This window comes from Passer domesticus, chromosome 3 (genome assembly GCF_036417665.1).
Source record: "Passer domesticus isolate bPasDom1 chromosome 3, bPasDom1.hap1, whole genome shotgun sequence".
Classification (NCBI taxonomy): domain Eukaryota; kingdom Metazoa; phylum Chordata; class Aves; order Passeriformes; family Passeridae; genus Passer; species Passer domesticus.
The window spans coordinates 117,647,357-117,671,548 of NC_087476.1; the positions used below are offsets into that span (position 1 = coordinate 117,647,357).

The following is a 24,192-nucleotide window of genomic DNA, read 5'->3' on the forward strand; positions in this document are numbered from 1 at the left end:
ATTATTGAGAGATTTCAGACATAATGCTTTACAGTGACTTCTGAAACACTATTAGGGTACTCTGATAACTCCTGATTTTATGTTCTTTCCCAGTCCATAGGGAAAGCTGAGCACTTCCCTCATACTCAATATGAAATTAATAATAATTAAGAAATTTCATGTGCCCATCCTGACAGCTCCCTTATGGACAAATGGAATAACATCAGCCTGTGCAAAAAAACATCAGTTGATACAAAATCAAGAATGGCAAGCAGGACATGCAGAACAACCATCATAATTCAAGAATATCCCCCTCTGAGGACCAAATTCATACTAGGTAGTATTGTCTCTTTTTCCACCCCTCTTTGTTCTTTATTTTCATGGATCAAAGCTAATCTCTTAAAGCTGTTGGAAGATAGTAAGCATAGTAAAATATTATTTGCACTTCCTATGCCATAATTTTTTGACTGCATTCTGCTTGGGAGGAAGACAGTGAAAACTTTGAACAAAACTCAGGTAGAGCTGCCCCCCAGCAGGTGATGAGGCAAATCCACAGTGGGGAGTGCAGCTAAGGCAGTGTGAGCTCCCCAGAAAGTGCAACTTGGTACTCGGGAAGCACAGCTGTGGGCAACAGAACAAGGCCCTAGAGAAAGTTTGAAAAACAATGAATCTTGCTTCCAGAAAAACAGTTCCAGAGCCTAATCCCTGAAGTGCTGTACAAGATCCAGCTTTAAGTCAAGAGAGGAGTGAATGAAAGGTTTCCCCTTTTGGATGAAGGCAGTTCAGACTACACCCAGTGGTCAGTACAGCCACGTCTGTGGAGCTGTTGTGTGAAAATGATACAGAAACGTCAAGTGAAATGCAATGGCTTTCCCAAGAGACCTTGAAAGGCACCAGCAAAAAGTCATGCCAAATTTGGAAGAGCCAGACAAAGGCATGCCAAGAGATTATACCACTTCATATAAAATATTCTAAAACACAGACTCCTAAAGTACCTTTAAGTACTTTACTCAAAGGTCTGTCTTGACCAATGTATTTCTGCTTTATTCTGACAGAATCCCAGTAAGCCAAAGTATGGGGTAAAATCGAGTATCCTCTGTTATTTGTTAATAAACAAAACAGAGCAGAATTTCATTTAAAGAAACCTGGCCAATGGAGCAGTATCCAAATTGGGATTCTATCAGCCAAAGTGTAAGGTTGGCTCCTACACCAAGAGAATTGAATATGCAACAGACATTGCAGTGAAGATATACAGGAAGAAAAGATAATTATGGTTAAGATTCAGATTTTCACATAGCTGTTGTCTGGAATGGAATGCAAAATCTTTAAAGTATCTTCTCTCAGGTGCATCACACCATACAGATTATTTACATTAACACAGAGCATAACCTCTGGCGGAATAAATCCACACCAGGAATGGAAAATATTTGACACAGGCATTCCTGCACCGTCAAGAGAGAGGATCACAGACCACAGAATTTCGAAATATCTTTATTTTCTGCGGGAGCCATTCCAAAAATCTGACCACTTAGTTCACAAAGCCAAGTAGAATTATTTTGAAATACCATATATGTTCCTTTGTCTCTGTAGTGAACTTAAGTGCTAACAACTTTTTCCTTTGTTACAAATCTCAGTAGAATAATGTGGAAGTCTTGCATTCCTACACAAACCCTTACAATTCTATCCTCATTTCCTCAGATCCATCTCAGTCCCACACAGCCCTCAAATCTGTTTTTGGTATCTTACAAGGCATGCTGCAGAGGACATTCCCCCAGAAACACTATAATTTTGGGGCTAGAAAGAGAATTTTTAAAAAGTTAAGTATCTTCAAAAATTTTAAAAAGTTCAAGTATCGTTGTATCTTCAAGTACCTTTGAAGAATGTACAACAAAATGGATTAAAGCATTCTTACAGACTCAGACAAAGGGAAGAAAAGCATTGCAAGCAGTTACAAAAGAGGTAGAATTTTCCTAATGGGAATGTAGAATAGCACTGGCAGTAGCAGCTGTCCTAACTAAACCTTCAGTCAACACTAAAGCATTTCATTTCCAAGTACTACACATGCTAGCCGTGAAATTACTTGTGATTCTGCAGCTACCCACTTTACAGTCTTATTTCTGTGAAATACAAAGCTGTGTTTCGTGTCAGGTACATACAGGCAACGTGTATATCAGTGATTGTGATATGTGTGGAAACTGACCATGGGACAGTTATAAAGACAATTCTAATAAATAACTGAGGAAGTAAAGCATGGCAGAAGGCCTTTGAACCTCTCCTTTGTTCACAATTAACCTTTATAAGTCTTAAGTTGATTTAGGAGCATTTGAATTAAAGCTTTAAGTATGTTGCTGTTTGACAGGAACTTTCTGCTTCTAGCTAAAAAGAGTTTTGCAATAATAACATTTTGAAGTATAATTTTAGAATATTGTTTGTAGTGAGGATCTTTGAAACTATAGCTTTAGAATATATCAAAAGGAAACATGCTTATCCCAACGCCTTAACAAAATACTGAAAAGCAGCTTGAGAAAGGAAGATGAACATCAACTCCAGGATTGATAGTTTCGACCAAGGGAAGCTGGACATCACTGTTATGAGATTTATAGTCCTTGCAATTAAAAGGTGAACCTGCATCTGGAATCTGGACCTCACCAGCTGGGAGATGTCTTTCTTCTTTCAGAAGCTGGATCCTACCATCTGGGGATACTCCTTTCTGGGATACATCCTGAGAAAAACTAAATTGCAATAGTGTATAGAATTGTGACGTAAAAATTGGGAATAGAAACTGCTGAGAAAGCTTATGAGAACCCCTATAAATACCTGTAAGCCTCAACTAAGTGTGCAGTTGGAGGGAAAATTTCCCCCACTGTGACCAGCGCTGTACTGCTCATACTTTACCATCTTAACTAATAAATCGATTGCTGCTTGAATATTGGCCTAGTCAGGCTTCTCATTTATGACATTTATTATTTATGAAGAAAGAAAAACAAAAGGAGAAAAACAAAAGGAGAAAAACAAAAGGAGAAAAACAAAAGGAAAATCAACTCCCTCCTGCAGTCGCCTGCAGATCTCCATCCTCCCCTCCTCGAACCACTCCTGCCCGTGCTCCCAGGCTGGGATCACCAGCCACGGTCTCCACCCTTGGCTTCGCCTGCTCCCGGCCGCGCATTCCGCTCCCCGGGGCAGCTCCTCCCTGCTCCGAGCCCCGCCGCTGCTGACAGCAGCTGGGCACAGCCCCGCCAGCCGGACTCGCCGGTCCAGCCGCTGCTTCATCCGAGTCCTTCTTTCCCAGCCTGCCTGGAGAGAGCTCCTTGTGCCTTCTGCTAGCACAGACTGAGATGAGCCGGGCTTGACAACGAGGAGGAGTTGGCCAATCACTCCTTTTTAAAATTTTAAAAGTTTGATAGCAATAAAATGGCTATAAGAATAGTAATATAATTAGAGTAATAAAAATTTGGACAATTAGCGTTAGGGCAATACGAGACAATAAAAACAAAGAGTTACGGACAGTCCAGGTACCTTTTTCTGGGCAAAATAAGCCCAAAAAAGGACCCACGTTAACAGAGGATTAACCCTTAAAAGCAATAGCCTGTTGCATATCCATACACCTCATACATGATGCCTAAATTCCATTCAAACACAGGATTCTGTCTGGTCACTGTCAACTTCTTCCTCTGAATCCTAATGGCATCTTCATGGCTGAGAAAGGTGGAAGAAGTTAGTTTATTCTGATAATGGGGCAATAAATTCCTTTTCTCTGAATGATTTAGGTGTCCTGTGGCTGCTATCTTGGTGTGAGTCCTCTCTTTTAAAAAAAGTATCTTACATAGCATAGTTTCTATTTTAACATGATGTTATAACCTAAAACTATATTTAACGCACTACTCAAGAAAATTAACACAGCACAACCTTCTAACCTAACACACATAATATTCATTTTAATATTTGCAAAAAGCCAATCATAAAATATGCATTGTTCACAATTTATTTATTTTATATAATTTATTTAATATTTAATTATTCAGGTGTCAATATCAGGGACAAGGAATCACAGTTGAAATGTTGTAACTTATGAAAAATATGTCACATTAATTTCAAGCTAGAAGTACTCAAAGCCCTCTAAAATGCCTGTCCATCAACCTCCAGCCTGAGCTCACAGAAATTACCTGTCACAGAGTGAGAGGTTTGCATTTCTGTCTTTAACTGGTGTCCTGAAACACAGCTCCAGTGAAGATGCTGTTGCTGAGCAGGTGAGAGACTTGATCAGTAGGAGGTGAACTGAAATCACTCAGTCCTTGTGAACAGGAGGAACACCAGCCAAGCAACAACGATGGGTTTGGAACTGCAAAGTTCCAAGTCTGATCCCCTTTGGATTTGTATCAGACTTTTCTAAAGATGAACAACTGATGCCTGACTGGATTAGAAGTGAGTTATGGAAAAAACAGTAATGTTTAACATGAACTCAAGTTTCATCTGTTAGACAGACTGCTAGAACAGAAATGTCCCAGAAATTACACCAAAACACACTTAATTCTCACTTAGTAGCATCAACTGGAACATGAGACAGGGCAACTGCTTTACACAATACTGATGACAAATCACTGATATTTGAAAAAGTGGCACACTTGTATAAAAATCCCTGTGAATAAAGGTACCACTGATCTCTTGTGTACCAAGTATTTCACAAGTAGAGAACAAAATAAAGTGTCTTTATCTCAGAAAGTTTATGGACTAAACAAATTCCTGAAAAATGCAATGGTAAGATACACACCATGCAGAAATGAGTTGGAGAAGAAGTAAACAGAGCAGTGTGAGCTCTGGGAATAATAAATTCTGGGGGATTTTATGTGTGCCTCATGTCAGCTTTCGTGGAAAATGAAGGAACACTCTGACAGAAGCTTCTTTCTTATTTGGAGCATAGGTCAAATCTCCTTCCTGCTGCAGACTGCCCAGGTCACTGGAGGAATGAGTTCACACTGCAGCTTCTATGATTTCAGCAGGGAAGGTGCTGGGCCTTTCTCATGTCTCCAAAAGCCCACTTAAAGCAAAGAGTGGATGATATTAAAATGGCTCACGAGTTCACAAGCTGCTAAGGAGTTGACAGACAGATAGCATCACTATATGAATTTTGTTTCTTTAGGAAACCAGCCAAGACTTTATAATGCTACCATGTTGAAAGCTCAAACTATGTAGGTGGGGTTTTTCCCCTCACATAACACTCCTCTCCCTGATCACATACATTTCAGACACCTACAAAGTGTTCAGTGGGGAATAAGAACAAATATGCCTACCTGAGGTTTTAAGAATCTGCGTAACTTGCCCTTGATTGAAATTTTGTTTCCTATAGATCTTTATAACATCTTTATAACAAAATCACAAGCTTACAACACTGGTTCTCAGCAGGTACACATTGAAACAGTAAAAAAATCCCAAGTCTCTGACAATGATCTCAAAATACCAGATTGAAATCATGCTTCAATTTACTTAAATAAACCCATGTGATTCTCACCCACATGCAAGAATTCTAAAGGTCTTTGGTTGTATTGAATTACAGATATAAAAATCTCCTAATATTACCCCTTATCTCTGCAAATTTTAAAATGTTTTCTTCCTGTTGATATGTAAAGCTAATTTTTAGCTTCTGACTTGCTTGATTTAATTATGCTGTGTTGGAAGCATAAGCAAGTTAAGACAAGATTTTCAAAAGTGTAAATGAATGGATACTTTGGGTTGGGGATGAGATAGAAGCTAAAAGAGTTCCATTTTTGATCTGTCATGTTTGGTCATACTATACTGTCCTACTATCACTAGGAGAGTGTCTGTTGACTTTAATTCTTATGCAAGCTCCAGAGATATATCTCTGGTGCAAAACCTACTGCGATTTCTTTACCAAATCACAGAGGTGATGAGGAAGACAATAAAAGGAAAAGTTTTCTCTCATCTCAACAGAAAATTATTAAGAGCCAAGATGCTAATGAAGTGCAGAGTACATTTTGTTGGAAAGGGACAGGTGACCCCGTGTGCTTTGGAAAACATTGTACAGGCAGGGAGGTGGAATGATCTTGCATGTCACAACAGGACACGAAATAAAACAACGTGGGCACTGGACTCCAAGGTAAGAAGAAGAAAGAGAAGGGAAGTTTACTTCTTGACTGCAATATTTATAGACTTAAAAAAGTGACAGTGCATTGGAGGATGAAAGTGCTACCTCTCCAATGACACTGGACATGACAACAGTCTATCAAATTTTCCCTCCTCTAGAGAAGAATGTAAAACAATAATTATGTACATAAAAGTACGTGAGAAACTTCACTACAAGAATGTAAACATCAGAAGGCTCAGAAGAACAGGGTGACACTTGCAGACATTACTTTATGCTGAAAACTGCTTCTGTAAATCCTCTGCTAGAGGACCAAGGGGCCAGTCTGTTCAGCTCCCCATCCTTACAACAGACACGTGGACAAAAGACAGCATCCCTAAAGCCCTTCTTGATCATCAATATTTTTGGCCCAAGACAGTCATCGTGTGCACAACATTATTTCTTTACCTTTCACTGGGTGAGTAAGAGATGCAAGGAGGTCAATTAATTCCTCTTCAGGGAGGTAATAAATTACACCTCTTCTCGGACAATAGGTTCAACCCAAGGTGAAACCAGATTTTATTAAAGCTGCACCTCCATTCCCAAAGCATAAGTCTCCTGTCTCTAGACACAACCTCATAATTATTTTGCTAACTTGCTAGTGCTCATAGCATAATCCACATTTCACACTATGCACACCATTAATACACATCTGAAAATAGACACAAATTATGGAAATGATTCATTTTCTAACCCTTGAAAACAGATTTTACGAAAAAGTAATTAGACTTGGCATCTATCAAGATCATACTTGTCTCAGAATGAAAAACAAAAATACTAACTTTTTTCTCTAAAAGTTGTAGATTTTGGCAAACATATATTTTTTGTTTTGGAATCTGTACTTCCTGCTTGGTTATGGGTAAGAAATAGATTTAAGAAGCAAAAGTTCTGACTTTAACCTGAAAAGACACTGTTAAAATATCTACTGAGAGTCAAAAAGTAATAGACAAGTTTTGGCCACATGGGATTCTTCCCAGATAATTTGATAAAGTAATTTCTTATTTGAGATAAAACTGGGTTTTACACAGATAGAAATTAGAATCTGCTTTGTAACACCCCTTACTACTTATTTACCCACAGATGCACCAATCCAATACTTAAAGGCTTATTTCCCCAACAGTTTTTTGTAACCTAAAGCAAGTGGAAAGAAACCAAGGATAAGGCCCACAGGGGTGGATGATTGTGATTAGAAGAGAGGAAAAGGGGTGGAGATTGCATCAAAACAGTTTAATGAAGAGTTTTGTTTCGTTTCTGTTCAAAATAGAACAATCAAAAGCCAAAAAGATTCCCCCCTTCAAGATTAACACACCCTTATATCTGCTAGAACCTCCCAGACACTTTTACCACCCACATATGCAAACAAACCAGCTGTTTATATAACAGTGATGAGAGGAAAATATTGCACAGGGGAGCAATTTATAAAGACCCTTTTATAAAAAGGAGATGACTTCAAGAGAATTGCAGACACACATTTTGTGCCAGAGACAAAGTGAAACATTCCCTTTGAGCATGACTGATGCCAAGAGATTGTTGGAAGTTCAAAAGCTCAAACTCAGAAACTTGCATGCATATGATCTCAAAAAAAGCAGAGGAAACATGATTTTTCAAGTTCTTTCTTGGACCATGAAATGCCTTTAAAAAATCTTGTTCCCTTTAAATTGTTTTGTAGTTTGGTGTTGGGATCTTTATAGCACCTGAAGATTTGAGGTTGGTCAGCAGGAAATGCATTTGATTGGATCATGGGGCTGGAATTCTTTTGGGGAATGGCTGACAATGAGGTACAATGTGACAGCCATAGGTGGCCTTAAATTTATTTATCAGGCTGTATTTCCTGACCCCCAAGGTCTTGTGCAAGTCACTAGTCACTGACATATGGCTGCTGGGACTGGGTGGAAACATCTGTGTCCTGCCCTCTCCAGGCAGCAGTGTGGCTGTTCTTCACACATCTCCCCCACAACAGTGTGCCCAAGGACCTGACTGCAGCTTAACCTCACCTCCTGGAAGTGCAACCTGGTGCTGACAGGGGAAGAAGTGTTCCTTTCAGAAGACAATCAAAGTTTTGTGGAAACACAAAACACAAATGGGCAGGAAATGGAAATTCTAAGCTAGATTGAGGCATTCTCCTGCAGAACAGGCCCGGGAAGCTCAAGAACATACAAATTGGCTGCTGTGATACCAGGTGTAAGCTGACAGCTTTGGGCTGTGAGATGAGCCAGGCTGAAGTCTCAGCTAGCTACATGTGAGTCACATGGAGTGATGTATGGCACAGCTACAGGCTGTATGAATCAGCACCAGTGACAGGGAAGCAGAAACTCAAATGGAAATTCCTGGAGGAAGCAGAGTGCAGCATTATGTCAGCTGAAATGGCTACAAGTCTCAGCTCTGCCTCTCAAATTTGTCTTTCCATATTTCTTTTTTAGGTGAATAAACCCTCATGTCTTGGCTGATGAAGACCACATTTTTTGGAAGAGGGGGAAATGACAGAGCACATGCCTGTGCTTGATCAAAGCAGTGAAGGCAAGGATACAGCTGAATGACTTCCAAAAAAAAAAACCTGAGATGAATCAGTGGAACAGATAAGGCATTACTATATTACATCTACACTGGATGTTTTAGAAATTCAAAAATTCTTCAGGTGGGAGAAAGATACCTGACCAGAACAGGTTCAATATTATTTTATTCTGCAAACATGGGTGTGTATAGATGGCATCTACGCTGGAAATTCAGCTCTTCACCTCACAATTTCACACTGAAGGTATCTCCCAGAATGTTCTGGTCATCTGTCTGAATTCATGTATCCTTAAGTGCAAAACACTTCGGTTCCTCTTCAGTCTGGCACAAAACACTGCTGGTCCTGCTGCCTGCTCTTCTCCTTAACTGGCGTTTTTCTTCCATATTCCATCCCACAATTCCATATCCATCCCACAATGACAACTCTCAGACAATAGCCTCGCAAAATTCCTGTCTGGGTTGCTTTCTCAAAGTATTTTCTGTGGAAAAATTAGCTGCCAGGAATGGCAGAAATTCTCTGGCTGAGCCACTGGTCATTGTAGGGAAATTTAATTTCCTGCTTTGCTGGTTAATGCCACAGTCCTAGCCACAACAAAAATTACTTTTCTTTAAAAGGAAAGTAAAAAATCAAAAATCCACGAGAGAGTTCATATGTCCATTGGCAGAAGAAACAGACTTGCATATCATGATGATTTAGGATCTTTATGATACAAGATCTTTTGTCTTGTATCCTATAAACCAGGATTTGAAACACCACTGCACAAATGCAAAGAGCAAGCTGTGAGAGAGGCAGCACGATGCTAAATGTTTTTTTGGTGAAAAGTCAGATTTTATAGAAACTGTGGGAACATAACAGAAGATTGTTCAGGAGAATTATAAACATGCTGAAGTGATCTGCAGCTGAGGTGTAGAAAAACACATACACCAGTTGTTGCTTAGCTTTGTGTGTTGGCTAAGTTCAATGTCTGTGTTTCAATAAGAGGCCTGAGATTGACTTACAGACACTCAATCAAACATGCTTGAGATTCCTTCCCTGCTGCGGGAAAGATCACAGCAGGGACGTAATCTACACCTGTGACAGCCCCTGAAATATGGGTGAAAACAGCAGGGTCAGGGATCCTCTAGCAGGGACCGAGCAAGAACTGAGTTCTCTGGTGTCCCTGCTCATGTGAGTCTGGCTAGGTGCTGCTTTGGGAATCCATAGTTTGACAAGGTAACAGAAATAAATTTACTGTTTTCATTTTATTCAGTGTTCTGTGGTCATCCCTGTGTCCTGTATATGCCAGCTCACACAGAGATCCAAACAGGCCCTAAGCAACCATTATCTTATCATTCAGGTCATTATTATTCATGAACTTGCAGCTGCAATGGAACACATCCAACCACATCCCTCGCTGACATCGCAGGTAGAAGATGTATTTCACCTTTCTCATTTCTGAAAGCCAGACTGCCACTTAAAGCTTGAAAAGGTAATAAATTCTCATGCCAAAGGGATGTAAATAGGCAGGCAATAGCACTAGCCACGCCATGGTTTCTATTACCAGTTACCTCTATTGAGCACAAGTAAGCTGCTTGCCAGACAAATATTCACAGAAGGCGGACTGAGGTTCTGCACCAATTCCATCCATTTTTGGATCACTGCTGCTGACTCACCACACAAATGCTGCCTCCTTGCACTGAAAGGTCCCAGACTCACTTTGACTGGATGGTCTCTGTTTCATCTTCATATTTAAAAGGCAGGTCAACACCAAATTCCCAGCAGGGCGCTCCGGGTTTTGCCCAGCTGAGCCCTGAAAAGCTCCATATGTCCCACTGCTGTTACCAATATCTTGATTTCCCCTCCCTCTCCACACATGTGAAACCCCTCCAGCCTGCAGGCAAAGCATGAACCATTAAGCACCACTCTTTGAGCCTGATGATCCAGCCAGTTATTACCCATACAGTAGTCTGCTCATCCAGACCATAATGCCCCAAGTAGCACATGAGGGTGGTGTGGCCAGTGTCAAGGTAGGTGACATCTATCACTTACATCTCATAGAAAAATCTAGTCACCTCAGCATAGAAGAAAAAGTCAGTTAAACATTGTTTATCTCTGGTACATCTGTGCTTGCTGTTCCAAATCACCTTCCTCTCCATGCTCACAGGAGCAAGCTCTGCTAGAAATGACCCGCCTTTTGAAGACAGGTGGAACATTTATCTTAAGTTATCAGGGATCTTTGACACCTGGGAGCTTCCAAAGCTGACAGTGTGTGATGTCACTGTGATATCACCTACCACACACGAGTGCTTCCCTCCTGATCCCACGCCCTTGCATGGGTTGCCATTTCTCAAGAGGTCCTTGAATCAGCCTTCTTTCACTGCTGGTAGTTTTACAATACAGAGGCTTGGATGACTTTGATCATGAAAGGTGAGTCAAAGAAAGCACAGAGTACACCTTTACCTGCATCTGTGGCCACCAAGTCATCCACCCCATTTCCTAATGGGACACGTTTTCCTTGTTCATTCATCTCCTAGTAATGTAGCAGTAAGATCTGTTCTTGCTTCCCTTGATATTCCTTGCAAATGTTGACTCCAGGAGATCTTTGGCTTATCTAATGCCACTGCTACATGCCCCCAGAATGTTTCAAAATTCCTCTTTCAAAGGCCACTCTTGTTTCTACCTCTTGTATACTGCTTATTTTTGCATTGGACCTCAGCCATGAGCTGAGTTTATGTGTGTGTAGCTAAGCCTGTCTCCCAACACATTTACTTGCTTTTATGAGTAGAAGGATGAGCTGTTCCTGTGCTAAGAGGAGGTTGACCTTAAAGACCTGACATGCTGAATCTTTCAAGCCGAAGTAAATTACTATCTGTCATTTCTGTAAAGGCTTTACCTTCCAAAATATAATTACCTGCATTTAGAGATTTCCAGGTGTTAAGAGGGTAATGACTTTAGACCAACCTTATATATTGAGCTATGTGAAAAATCTCAGCCTTGCATGTAAAGTCCCATGCAACATGCTCAAAGCATTGCTACAAGAGTCGGGGACTGTTACATGTGCCCACACAGTGGTGACACCTCGGCTGCAGAAAGATGTCCCCAGTGTTTCCTGCTTCCAATGCATTGAGCTCATCACATAGCAGGGCAGATGACAGAAACAAGGGCGTGGATCCGAGACCTGTGATTACCATCTGAGAGGGCAGGTGCAAAGCAACACCTTTCTCAGGCTTGAAACCAAGGAGAAAAGAAGGCAGGAGCTGAGGATGAGGAGGTCGTATCTGTGGTGCAGCTGAAGCAACAGGTACAGTAATTGGCAAAGAATTTGACTGAAAACCAAATCTCAACTTTTTCCTGAGGGAAAATTGCAATTGCATTTTCTATGAACACATGCACAATGAAAAATGCCCAAAATTCTGATCTTCTTCAAGTGAAACAGGCTGGACTCAATGAAGTTCCTTTTTAACTTGTTTTTACCCAAACCAATATCAAAATATGAAGATATTTCAGAAAAAATCCTATTATGTTATGTACAGCTGCACAACTGAAGCCGCAAACACCTGGAAAGGCCTGATCAGCCTTAACCCTCTCTCCTTGCTCTTTCCTTATTAATAATAACCCTTATTGCTTGACTCTGATTGTGGGAATTAGTTAATTTCTTTTCCTACCAGACTCTTTAGCATTTATATTGAGTATGCATCTAAAATGCCCCACTTGCACCAGGTTTGCAAAAACACTTGAAGTGCTATCCGCATTTGTGAAGAGAGAGCAAAGAAATTACAGGAGGCCTTTACAACATACAACAAAGTTACTGCCATGAGAACAGTTGCATGGCATATTCCTTTCATGACTCTCTTTCTAAACAATCAATGTTTTCTTTAAGATTGTCATTAGGCAATAAATGACACTGGAAAGCAGAAAAGAGAGGAAAGACACTAGTGTACCAAGAGCATTGAAGGGACTAAGACTGGATGCTGGAATATTAAACCAAATATCTAACAGGACAGAAGTTAAACTGCTTCTGAATTTTGGACCCTCCAAATGTTGGAGACTATCACATTTTTGGGCCTTCTCTGGATCTCATCCCAGGTTCTTATTTGCTTTCGCACAGGAGCTTAAAATCCTTGGAAAAGCCTATAGTCTTGTTGAGTACACATTTCTTCCAAGCCCTGCCATTCTCAGTGCAGAACATAAAGATAATGAGTTTACAAATAGCGTATTAATGTCTTGGAGGCTAAGGCATCCAAGGAAATAATCTGTTGAAGAAATGGAACTGTTGCATGTGCTTTATAGGGAAAAAAGTTTCCACTAGACAAACATGTTTATTGTTTTAAAAATACAATGTTCCCTATTATTGGTGCCCAGTCGACAGCAATATAACAGCAAAGAGACCACCGCTAGGGAAATACCTTCTCCTGGACAGTACAGTTACATAAATAAATAGGTTAACTACTGAATTGTGCTTTGGGCAAAGGCAAGTCCAGACTATGGGCTCTGGAAGAACACAAAGCATTTGCTTCTGTTAAAATCATGAAGAAAGTGGAAGACATGGTCCACAACCCACCTCCCAAAGTTCAGGTCTTGCTAGGGCCCAGCTTCCAAAGAGTATCAGGATGAAGCATGGCTGTGGGGACATGGTTAAGCCTGATATCCATTAGTACATGGAGAGTCTGTGCTATCAGCTAGAATTGAGTGAATCTGACTTAAAACAATCACAGAAGCTATCTGAGCAAACAGTCCCACCCCAAAGCACTCTAGCACTTCCCCAAAAGCAACAGTTTCTCTTCTGGCAGGATGCTTCAGTGCTTCTTTATCACTCAGCTACCTCTTTTCTGTGCTTGGCATGCCACAGATTGCTAGAAGCAAAGACAGCCTCCCTGCTCCCCCACATTTGATCATCCCTAATTACCTTTCCCAACCCATTAAACAAAATCCTTTCTTTAGAAACCCGGGGGGTTTTGTGGTATCAGAATTGCTTCTCTACTTCTGTTAAGCACGCACAGACACACAAAATGTTCTTACATCATTAAGATGCAAAACACATTGTTCTTGAGCAAGTGTTTTCAAAAACAGTGTTTCCAAAGCCAGCATTTCCTGAAGCCAGTGCTTCCGGGGGCTCCCTTGGAAAAAAAGGGTTTATAGAGCTGATTGCTGCAAAGCCTATGTTCCAGTCAGACAACTGTATAGGCCTAGAAGCCTTCACTGTGCCATTCACTCTCTGCAGTCCCTGCACTAGTTGCCTCTCTCAAACCACAGTATCTCTCCCTCCTCCCCTCCTTGCAAAGTAGCACAGCTGTAAGTAAGCCCAAAAGTTTTGGAACTATCACAAGACTAGAAACAGCATCACCAGTCACATTCCCTGAATACACCAGCACTATATATCTGCTATATAAGGTGTTTAATGGTCAATTAATTTACTGCATGGGCAGTAAAGTACATAAATGCATGTGTCAGAGTGTTACGAGAAATAGGGGCAAGGCAGCTGAAGAGCAAAAGAGGAAGAAGGAAGAATGACTGGAATTAAGAGAAACCTGGAAACCTTGTACAGGCTTCCTTGTGCACCAAGCTGCCATATTCCCTGCTTCTCAGATCCCAGCTTGTAAAGTGGGAAGCGCAGCCCAGCGAGGAGTGGCCAATGCCAGTGCACGGAGGAGTGTGTGCACACCTCCAGCAGAGGCTCCTAAACAGCACAGGGAGGAAGGAACAGTATCTGTTCCTGTAAAATAGCATCAAGCATAAGCACTGAACAGGGTGAGGCAGCTGGGGCGGGGAAACAGACCAGACAGGAATGGGGAGATTCCTGCCAGGAATGAGATTCCTGGTTCATTCAGGACTCTTGTCTGTTATTGTTTCCTTCTTTCTGTGTTTGGAGCAGGAAGAAAGGGGAAATGGTATGTAATTGTGAGCACGGTGCTCGACCCAGACTTACCAAATGTGCCTTTGATAAGCCTCCTGAACTTTCTAAGTCTTCACTTCCTCACCACTTCCCTCAGCCATGGATGGCATTTACAAGTGGCTCAGTGCTACTGTCAGGTGTCACACAGCAGGGTAAAACACTTTCTCCTCCGACCATGTGGTGCTTGTAAGACTTCACTAATCTTGAAGGTGCATCTAATAATATTTCCTTCATTTCTTTGCCACCCCTTTCAGACCAATATTTATTTCCTTTTTTTTTTGCTCATGCTCAATAATACTAGTCATTACTTCTCTACCTGTTTACTTCTATTTTTTATTAAGGAGGAAATTCTAATTAATGCCCTTCTGGGATTTCAAAATCACTCATTTACACCAGGTTAGCAGTAACTGAATGGCAAAACTTAGTCCTTGAAATCTGTCACAAATGGAAAGCAAAGACTTAGAACACCATTGCAGCAAATAGCTAATATACAAAATTATGAGGAGGTGTATGTGATATACAAGAGAATACTGAATTAGGTTTCTGGAAGCGAATCCAAGAAAGGCCTTTTTCAATCATTGTGCAAGATTTTTTGCTTTCCTCATCCAACACAAGCCAGTGATTGGGAAATACTCATACCAGGGGAGACACCTAAAGCCAGACAACCATTAGGCATGACACTGGGCGTGCCCTCATTAGAGGGCTAAGGTGTGTGAGAGCCCCATTTAGAGAAAGATAAAAGATAGCAGTTTATTTGTAAAACAGCAGAGCCCTCACCACAGTCCTTGTCTAAAGCTTCCAGCAGGGATGGTTAGGTCAGCACACAGGCTCCACAAGCAACCTTCTCCATCCCCCCTGTCACTCCCACACCGTGCTGTAAAGCCAGCCTTCTTATAGTCACTACAAGACTTTCTCCTAATGATCACATCAAGATCCGGAATTAGGACATTCCAAGGCAGACAGTAAGCTCCCAGTCAGAACAGGCATCACAGAGAGACAACCTTTAAGATCTAGGCTCTTTTGGTAAAGGAATACTTTTAGATTTGTTCATTCTTCATGCCAACAGTTCTACAAAATATTCATGTATGTGAGAAGTGCTGCTTCAAAGAGAACAGCTTAAGAAAATAGGAAGTAAACTGACTTAGATTTTGAGCAGTACAAGGCTGGAGAGTAAAGTGTGGGGATCAGCTACGCCATCCCCGCATAAATGTAAACATGAAAAGGAGCTTTGCCTGCCTACGTATTTTTGTTGTTATACTTGTACAGCAACAAATCACACTTTAAAAATTACTCCACACACGCTTGAAGCTGGCAAAACAGCTTTCCACTAGTGATTAATACATGGCAAAGTCAAGTCCACCACCGGTTAAGCTTTAGAAGGAAGCTACTACTTGTGTTTGTTGTTTTTGGTATGAACTAGACACTAAGTCAGTCCATGGGATCAACAGCATTTGCATGAACATTCCCAACTCTCTCTGCAGTTTAGGAGAGACAAAAGCAGTGTTAGGTCCCACGATTACAAATTAACACTCAAGCCTAATCCATACAAACTGTTCAATGGACACTAAGATGACCATAAAAATAGCTTAATAAATAATGCTGTAACTACCTATTTGTTTTCAACATTGAGGCAATTAGGGTAAACAATTAAACCTTACCTTCGTTCCATTAGTGATTCCATTTTTCTTAGATATTCCACTTTTTAAGAGGTTATTCTGTTTCTGATGATGATGATGATGTAGATGTCCATTGCACACAGCACTGGGATTAGCCATCTGTTTAAATTAGTCAGATTCTCAGTTCTTAAGGGTGTCTTGGGTCTTTCTACTGTAAAAAAGACAGTGGGATGAGCAGATAAAGTTCTTGGTTAAGGCCTGAAAGGTATCCAACTGGTCTGTCAGGATTTTCCAGGATGAGAGGAGGAACTATCTTTTGCAATCTCTTCAAAACATAAAACTTTCTTTCATACAGCTTCAGCCCCAGCAAGCTAGAATGTGAAATACATAGCAGGAGGTGTGCTGTTAAAATCTCTGAAAATTACTGCTCATCGCTGGCTCTTGCATGAACACGGCTTCTGTGAGTCAACAAGGCTGCTGCAGCTATCAAGAAGTGGGTGGATTCAGAGGCGGAGACACTTAAAGATATATTACCTCTTAAATACCTCCGAGGGAGAAACTTTCTGTCTTTTCTCCGAATTGCACTCGGTGTGGAGTGACGTCCCTCTATAAAAACTGCCAAAATGTTTTGAAAATTTTAACAGTGTAATCATATGGTTCATCTTGTTAAGAATATATTAGCTGAAAACAGGTAATATTGCCCTCAGTAAAGCAGAGAACCACTTTAAAATTTTTTCTTTTAATCCCTTCTTATATGAGTAGCATCACAGACACAACAATATACCTGCAAAGAAATGGAATGCATTTTAGTAATAACATGAAAATTTATCTAGAGCTAGACACTCCAGACACATGCACAAGCATTCACTGGAGTGAACTGGCCCTTTAAACTCTGTTTGGCCAGTGGTAGGATAAATGCCATGCTACTACAATGAATGGGAAATGGATTTTTATAAAGCTGATTAATTTAGTTTTAAAACAAGTCAGGCTTTAATCACATGTGAAACTACTAAGGATGACTAACATACATCCTTTCTTTTACAAAGAAAAAAAAGATTTTTAATTGTAAAAATGCATATATGGTCTTTGCTGAATCAAATTCTCGTGCTTCAGATTTTAGTGACAAAAAGTGAAAGTAGAAACATCTCTGGTAGCATTTAATAGCATTTAATAGAATCTCCTCCTCCCAAAATAATTCAAATTAGTGAGGAGACAGATTAAAGGAAAGCTGTATTATAATATCAATTTTGAAACACAGTTAGGAGGAAAGGCTGGGGGAATAAAAATACTTGAAGTTCTTTAATTAGAAAAAATTGCTATGGCATCCTGGCAATGAAATGTAAGTTATATACAGAAAGAGCAGCCTAGAACTTGAGTATGTGGAATGCAGGAGATGAAATGTTAAATAAACCACTGTGAAAATACACAGGGAAATACACTTTGTTGTTTTGAAAACTTATCTTAGACACATATTAAATTGTTAAAATATATTTTCTTCTTTGAAGTAATTTGCAAAGTGAGAGATCATCAATGTACTAGTAAACTTCTGGGTCCTGCTCAAGAGTGATCTAAACTTATATTAATATGATTGCAGTATTTTGGGGGAAGAAAATAACCCCTTAACCGACTAAAATGACACAGAAGCAGCAAAACACTAAAATGTTTTGCCTCACAGTTTTACAAGATTCACTGTCAGAAATCATGTTTTTAAAAGTTTTATCTTTTTGGTGCTTTTCCTAGGAAAAAATATTTCATTTCTGTATGAATAAGTTTTCATGAATTAGGTTTCATCTGTAAGTATAGCTCACTGACAAAATAATTGAGAATATAATAACGTCAAATATAGTCGCAAAATAAATTGTTGGTCTAAAGTGGCTAAGAGTTCATATTTGCAAAGAAAAAGGGAGACTGAGATGAGGATAAGCCTGCAGGAAGAATGGTTGGTGACACCTCCTGCATACCTATCCCCTGTGGGCTGCTGATAAATGGAACAAGGCAATGCAAGGCAATCTCCCTGCACATGGAAACCCTCTCCCACCAAGGAGCTTTCTTCATTTGGGAGTTGTGCCCTTGATTGTCACAGCAAATCAAACTCCTGTAAAACATCTGCTCAGTCAGTTACTGATCTTCTTCCCCCTGGTGTGCTGAAGACAAGGACACTTAGAGTAGTGCTGCTCCCGTGGCACCAGCCAGCACATCTGTCAGGTGCTTTTCCCAACAGGCTCAGCACCTTTCGAGGCACAAAGCAATAAAATTAACCTAGCATATGTGTCTTTTTTCCCTCCCCAGTTAAGTTCATGAGGGAAGTGGAATCTCCAGTTAAAACAACAGTTCAGGTAATGCAAATTATCTTGTTAATCCCACTCTCTAGGTCTATACTTGTTATCTGTTTCAAGGCCCATGAAATACCAGTGTCCTGACATGAATAAAATAGCAAGTTAAATGTGTTATGGTAATTTTAGTTTTCAATGTCTACATTATATAAGATAACAAATAAATAGAACTTAAAAAAATATACCACATTTAAATATGAGTTTAAATGAGCAATTAAAAAAATAGACTCAGAGAAGAGCTGCCCATTGGAATATCTGTTAGCCATGACCTAAAAGCCAGGGCTCACAAAACTAATATCACTAGAAGCTGACTAAAATTCCTACCCTGATCCTAGTCAGAGAAAAAGATTTATAGAAGGGATGAGTCTGGCCAGATACACAAAAATTATCTGTAAACAGAATGTGGTATTTCTCCTGAAGAAAAAAAAAAATCAAAAAAAGCAAACAAACAAAAAACCCCCCTAACAACAACAATAACCCCTGCAAGAAACTTCCCCAAGCTCCCCCAAAACCTAAACAAAAAACAAACAAATAAACCACAAAAACTCAAACCAAACCAAAAAATAAGAAAAAAAATCCAAAAAAACCAACCAAACAAAAAACCCAAATCAAACCAGGAAAAAGAAAATAATTGTCCCCTTCAGAACTCTATCTTACTCAAAGCCATCTCATCTATTACTCAGGCTTCTCTACACATATCTATCATGTTACCTGTTACCTGCACCTAAATCTATTACTCAAATGTATGAGGATCTGTGCTACCTGGACACTGGAGAAAGGACTCAGTAATTGTCTGCTTTGCAACACAAAAACCACCTCTAGCAATACCCGATTTTTATAATTCTGGGAAGTGCAAGGAAATAATCTGCTATGCTGACTGTACAAGAACTGTGTGTATTTAATGGCACAATCTTAGTAGGACTGGGGACACCAATCCTACTGCAATTGTATGTGCACTTCTCTTTAGTGGCGCAGGTACTGGTCGTTCTTCACACTTTTACAAGAAGATGATAAATTTCTAAGATTACAAGCAGACCACACACCATGTTCTACAAAAATGCTAGTAAAGTTTCCAAGACATGACTACAATTACTATAAACCTGTAGGAAAACCATCAATGAATTCCCAGGTTCCAGGTTATGAATCCCCAGGTTCTAGGCTTTATTCCTTGCTTTGTCATCATCCTGTTAACACCATTGCATTTTTGGTTAACTCACACTGAAATCAGGAGAAAAGTGTTTGTCCTTTTAAAATGCTCTGAGACAAATTGCTGAGGAGTATGGTACAAAAGTGAAGTAAAATATATGCAGTTTAATTAGCCAAAGTTTATTGTATTTGCAGGGACCCTCATGATAGGAAGGAATGATTAATCTGAATCCATGTTCTCAGAAGGCTAATTTATTATTTTATGACACTATATTATATTAAAGAATACTATACTATACTATACTAAAGAATGCAGAAAGGATACTGACAGAAGGCTAAAAAGATAATAATGAAAACTCGTGACTCTTTCCAGAGCCTCGACACAGCTTGGCACTGATTGGCCAATGAGTGAAAACAACTTACACCAGAATCCAATGAAACAATCACCTGTGGGTAAACAATCTCCAAACACATTCCAAAGGAACAAAACAGAAGAGAAGCAAATGAGATAAGAATTGTTTTCCTTTTTCTCTGAGGCTTCTCAGCTTCCCAGGAGAAAAATCCTGGGTGAAGGGATTTTTTTCAGAGAATGTGAATGCCACAGAAGTTTATCAACAGTGAAGAGAGAACAGAGAGGGGTAGAGCTCTGAGTAGTCTCTCAGTGTTTGAAGAAAATCACTTTACTGGTAAAAACTGCATTGTTACATAGGATAGGTTAAAAGGCTGAACTCTGCTGGTGCACTCAAGAAACGGGGACAAAACTTTCTATTAGACTTTTGGCCCAGTCAGATATGTAGTGTCATTGTAGAGGTCACAGTGTCCCCATTTAAAATAACAATACTGGATTCACAGTGTCTCCATTTATAATATCAGTACTCCATTACCTACCAATAAAAAAAAATGTTGCAAGAAAGCCTGAGAGCTCATCCCTGAAAACTATAATGTCATAAACTGGAAGGATCTCGTAGGATTCCTACTCATCCCAGGGTATAGTTACTTACAGCAGTGTTGCAAAATGGTCTCGCAATCTGATGGCAAGACCTTGACAATTTCAGTTCATGACAGATTCCCTTTTACATACATGAAACAATAAGGGTCTAAACAAAGACGCCAGGTAGCTCTATGTTTGTTTTGACTGGACAAACACCAATGTCAAAAAAGAGCTGAAGAAACTGGGAATCCAAATCTATTCCTCTGTTAAAATCCAAGATTCTAGGAGTGTTTAAATTGGCAGCAGAGCATGACAGTAATGGAGTACGTGGTAAAAAACCTTTTTTGTTCTCACAATCATTTCCCTTACAACAGAAATCCATTTCTTAAATTCTGTGTGCCATTGATTACTTATATTTGATGTATGTGGACACATGGATGTTGGAGGCAATTCCTGCCTTGGATGTGTGGAAGACTTCGTGAACAAATAGGGAGACACCACAACAACAAAGCAAGAGCAAGTACCAGCCATCAGCTGGTCAGTCACTCCCAGGGTGTCTTTTGAGTCATCCACATTTCACCAGCACCAGCTATAGACTAAATTCCCTAAATCCTTACACGGAAGAACCCCCATCTTGTGTTTGCTTCTTTACACCCCATCTAGCAATACGTATGTGGGATTGAGCAGGGATATGCCACTACACCTGGAAATAAAACTGCACACCAGTACTGAAAGATCCCCTCAACTGCCCTTGCACAACTTGCAGGATACACAAAATGGTTTGATATTGGTCAGAGAATAATCTAGAGCAACTCAGAGCCATGGCACAGGTGGACTCATGCAACCAGTGTTGCAACAGGGCAGGGCATGGTGCAACAGGCAGGGCTGCTCTGTGTCTGGCAGGTCCATGCAGCCCCTGCAGAGCCCTGGGGCTGGCACAGCAGCTTCTTCACTCCTCTGCACCTCCTTGTTCTTCATGGGGCACAGTAAGATGACAAGACAATGCTTGAAAACCTTAAGCATTTAAAGATGCCGTCAGCCTGGTTTCTTAGGCAATATTACCAGAACCAGTTTTCTGACTGCATCTGGGTGTCAACAAACTTTGAGTACTCATAGCATCAGGAAATTGTAGGGATTTTGTATCTGATACAAATGTCTGATTGATATATGATACACAAATCCAATTAGGAATCTGTACTTAACTTGAGGACAGTTGTAGCCCTTGCGACCTTTATCTCCTTTCAAGGATTATGGCTTCATAAATTGCACAGCTGATACAGTTCTGTCCTTATCTTCTGATACAAAAGTAAAACAAATCTGACTAGAATGTCAAAATCAGATGAAACCAACATAAATTCAAAAAAATCATACCAAGACAAAAAGAATTACCATATAGCAACTAAGAGCCTGCTGCAAAAATCGAGCAGCAAGTGCAGGAGAGCCCAGTGTGCCTTCTGCTCTATCTTCTTGCAATTACAAGGCTGATGCCATTACTACACTCTTATCTGGAAATTTCTCATGAAGTTGAACCTGCAATTCTTACTCCTTAAAGAAAAAAACTTAGATAGCTAGACCCAGTGATGCCAATAGAACTACTCAGCCAAGCCAAAGGCTAAAAAACCACTTTACAAGCACCAGGTAGAGGCAAAATCTCTTTCGTGGGACATTTCTCTACTGACTTCTTTCAGCAGCAATGTGATCCATAGCCATGTAACATCTAGAGCCATGCAAGGCAGATTTCAGTTTACTTTTCCAAGACCTCTGCCAGTCAGCCTGATTAATTTGCTGAGCTCTGTAATTTGCTGAGAACCAGCATGGTATTGTCACTGTTTCCACTGGACATGATGAGTGAGCAGGGGCAGCTCTGTGCCATCTGTTCCTCCTCTGTGTCATCACCACATTGATTCAGACAAGTCATTCTCCACCACAAACATCTGGAACATTAAGACAACTGATACTTAACCAGGTAGACAAATCTCATTATTAATATTATTATTACTAATAAAACTGAACAAAACAGACATAACTTTAACCTACATTTATTGATGAAATGTCGGTCGCTGAACAGGAAATTATGAAGTGATTTCACACAAAAGTTAAAAGTTATTGCTTATTGTTCTTGTAATGTAATTTTTCAGTGCTTCCAGAAGGATGAGATTTATGCAGGCCCAGATGAGAACTCGTAATGTTACTCAGTTGGAAAAAAAAAAAAAGTAGCATTGCAAAATACCGTTTTTTAATCTAACAAGTGGCTCTGTTTTGCAATTCTTACTCATTCAATGAAGCACTTCATTGAATTAGACCCAGTGAGGTCAATAGGCCTACCCATGCAAGTAGTAGTTATGCTTCAAAACCTTTTTATTAGCATTACTAAAATTAGTGACATGATATAGTAGATTATTTGCCTTCCCCATTGCCAGTGAACAAATCATTTCAAGACATGCCTTAAAATTAGACTTTTGTGTTAAATGTGACTCCCTACATGGGCTCTCTGGAGACTTATTTCCTCTAGTCCCTGCCCCCATGTTTTGTTATTCACCATTTCAGTTTTGCTCATCCTATCTCATAGGGAAGTATAGGCTGAGAGAGGAAAAAACCCAAACAAAACTCCAAAACCTGTGTTTGCCAGTTATGGTAAAGAGGTGGTAGCTGTGTTGCCTTATAAAAACTTTATACTTTTTGTTCAGTTGCCTCATGATACTTTGCTATGGTTGACATTAGATATTTTTACCCTACACTGTCAAACAGATGGAAGAAACCAAAATACTGTTCACTTTATCTACTTAACTATAAACATTCAAACTTTCAAAAGCTTTGTCAGATCAAGTTTTTTCTATTTTCACTTGTGGAGAATTTCTTTTGACTATTGAGAGTTTGGTCTCCCTATGGCTTGGCACAAAGAGTTGCAATTCTGTTTTAAGCAGACTTCACTGCAATTCTTTCTCAATTTCATGCCTCACTGAAGTCAATGGAGCTCTGAGGAACCACCAAGTGTCAGAGGGGAGACTGAAAGGGGGAATGAGAATTGAGAAATTCCTTCTAGAAATTGTTGCCAAATGCAGGAAGGGCAACTGTCCAAAATTATCTCGAGAGCTTTTTAAATCCATAAGTTCTGAGAAAGGTGTTTTTTGAAGCCAGTTTAAGAGTTATATTTATCATTTTGACAGCAAGATTAAATGTTATTCCGTACTTGAAGTTATTTGTATTAAGGGTTCAGTGCAGAAGTCTGAAACACCCTACATTTGTTACAGAAGCTTTAGGAGCACAGTCTGGTATTCCAGAAACACTGCCATGTTTTGGGAGCTACAACTCCAAGAGTCCAGTTCAAAGCTGGTACACATACCAGGAAATAAAATCAATTGAAGGTTTCCCAGAGCAGCAGGTCCTATTCAACACAGCTTCAGTCACAAAAGATTTTCATTAAACCCCCTCAAGTTTATTTGAGTCTTTTAACTCTCCTGCCAAGACACTAGGAAACTAAAGTTTCTTTCCTGTGATATTTGTTTTTATATTCCATGTCATCTCTAATTTTAATATTATGCACAGTAAACTTGTCAGACCCCAGTAAAGAATATTGGAATAAAATGTTACTATTTTCCAGCATCTACAGTTCTCTTTTGAAATAAATCTCTATCCAAACAAAGTGTATTTCATATCACTGGAGAAG

General features: G+C 39.8%; 1 protein-coding gene across 3 annotated transcripts in view; it reads right to left on the minus strand.

Moving 5' to 3' along the window:
* The window catches only part of SPTLC3 (serine palmitoyltransferase long chain base subunit 3), a 98,030-nt gene that overhangs the window by 62,786 nt on the left and 11,052 nt on the right, over positions 1–24,192 (minus strand). Inside the window, exons 2-3 of one of the 3 annotated variants that reach the window (XM_064415430.1) lie at positions 16,650–16,730; positions 16,158–16,326 (exon numbers count right to left, since the gene is read on the minus strand). In XM_064415430.1, the coding sequence (XP_064271500.1) occupies positions 16,158–16,274 (117 nt within the window). In that variant the 5' untranslated portion in view covers positions 16,275–16,326; positions 16,650–16,730. Of the gene's footprint in view, positions 1–16,157; positions 16,610–16,649; positions 16,731–24,192 lie in introns of those variants that run through there. The other 2 variants (XM_064415429.1, XM_064415428.1) reach the window with 2 other exon arrangements.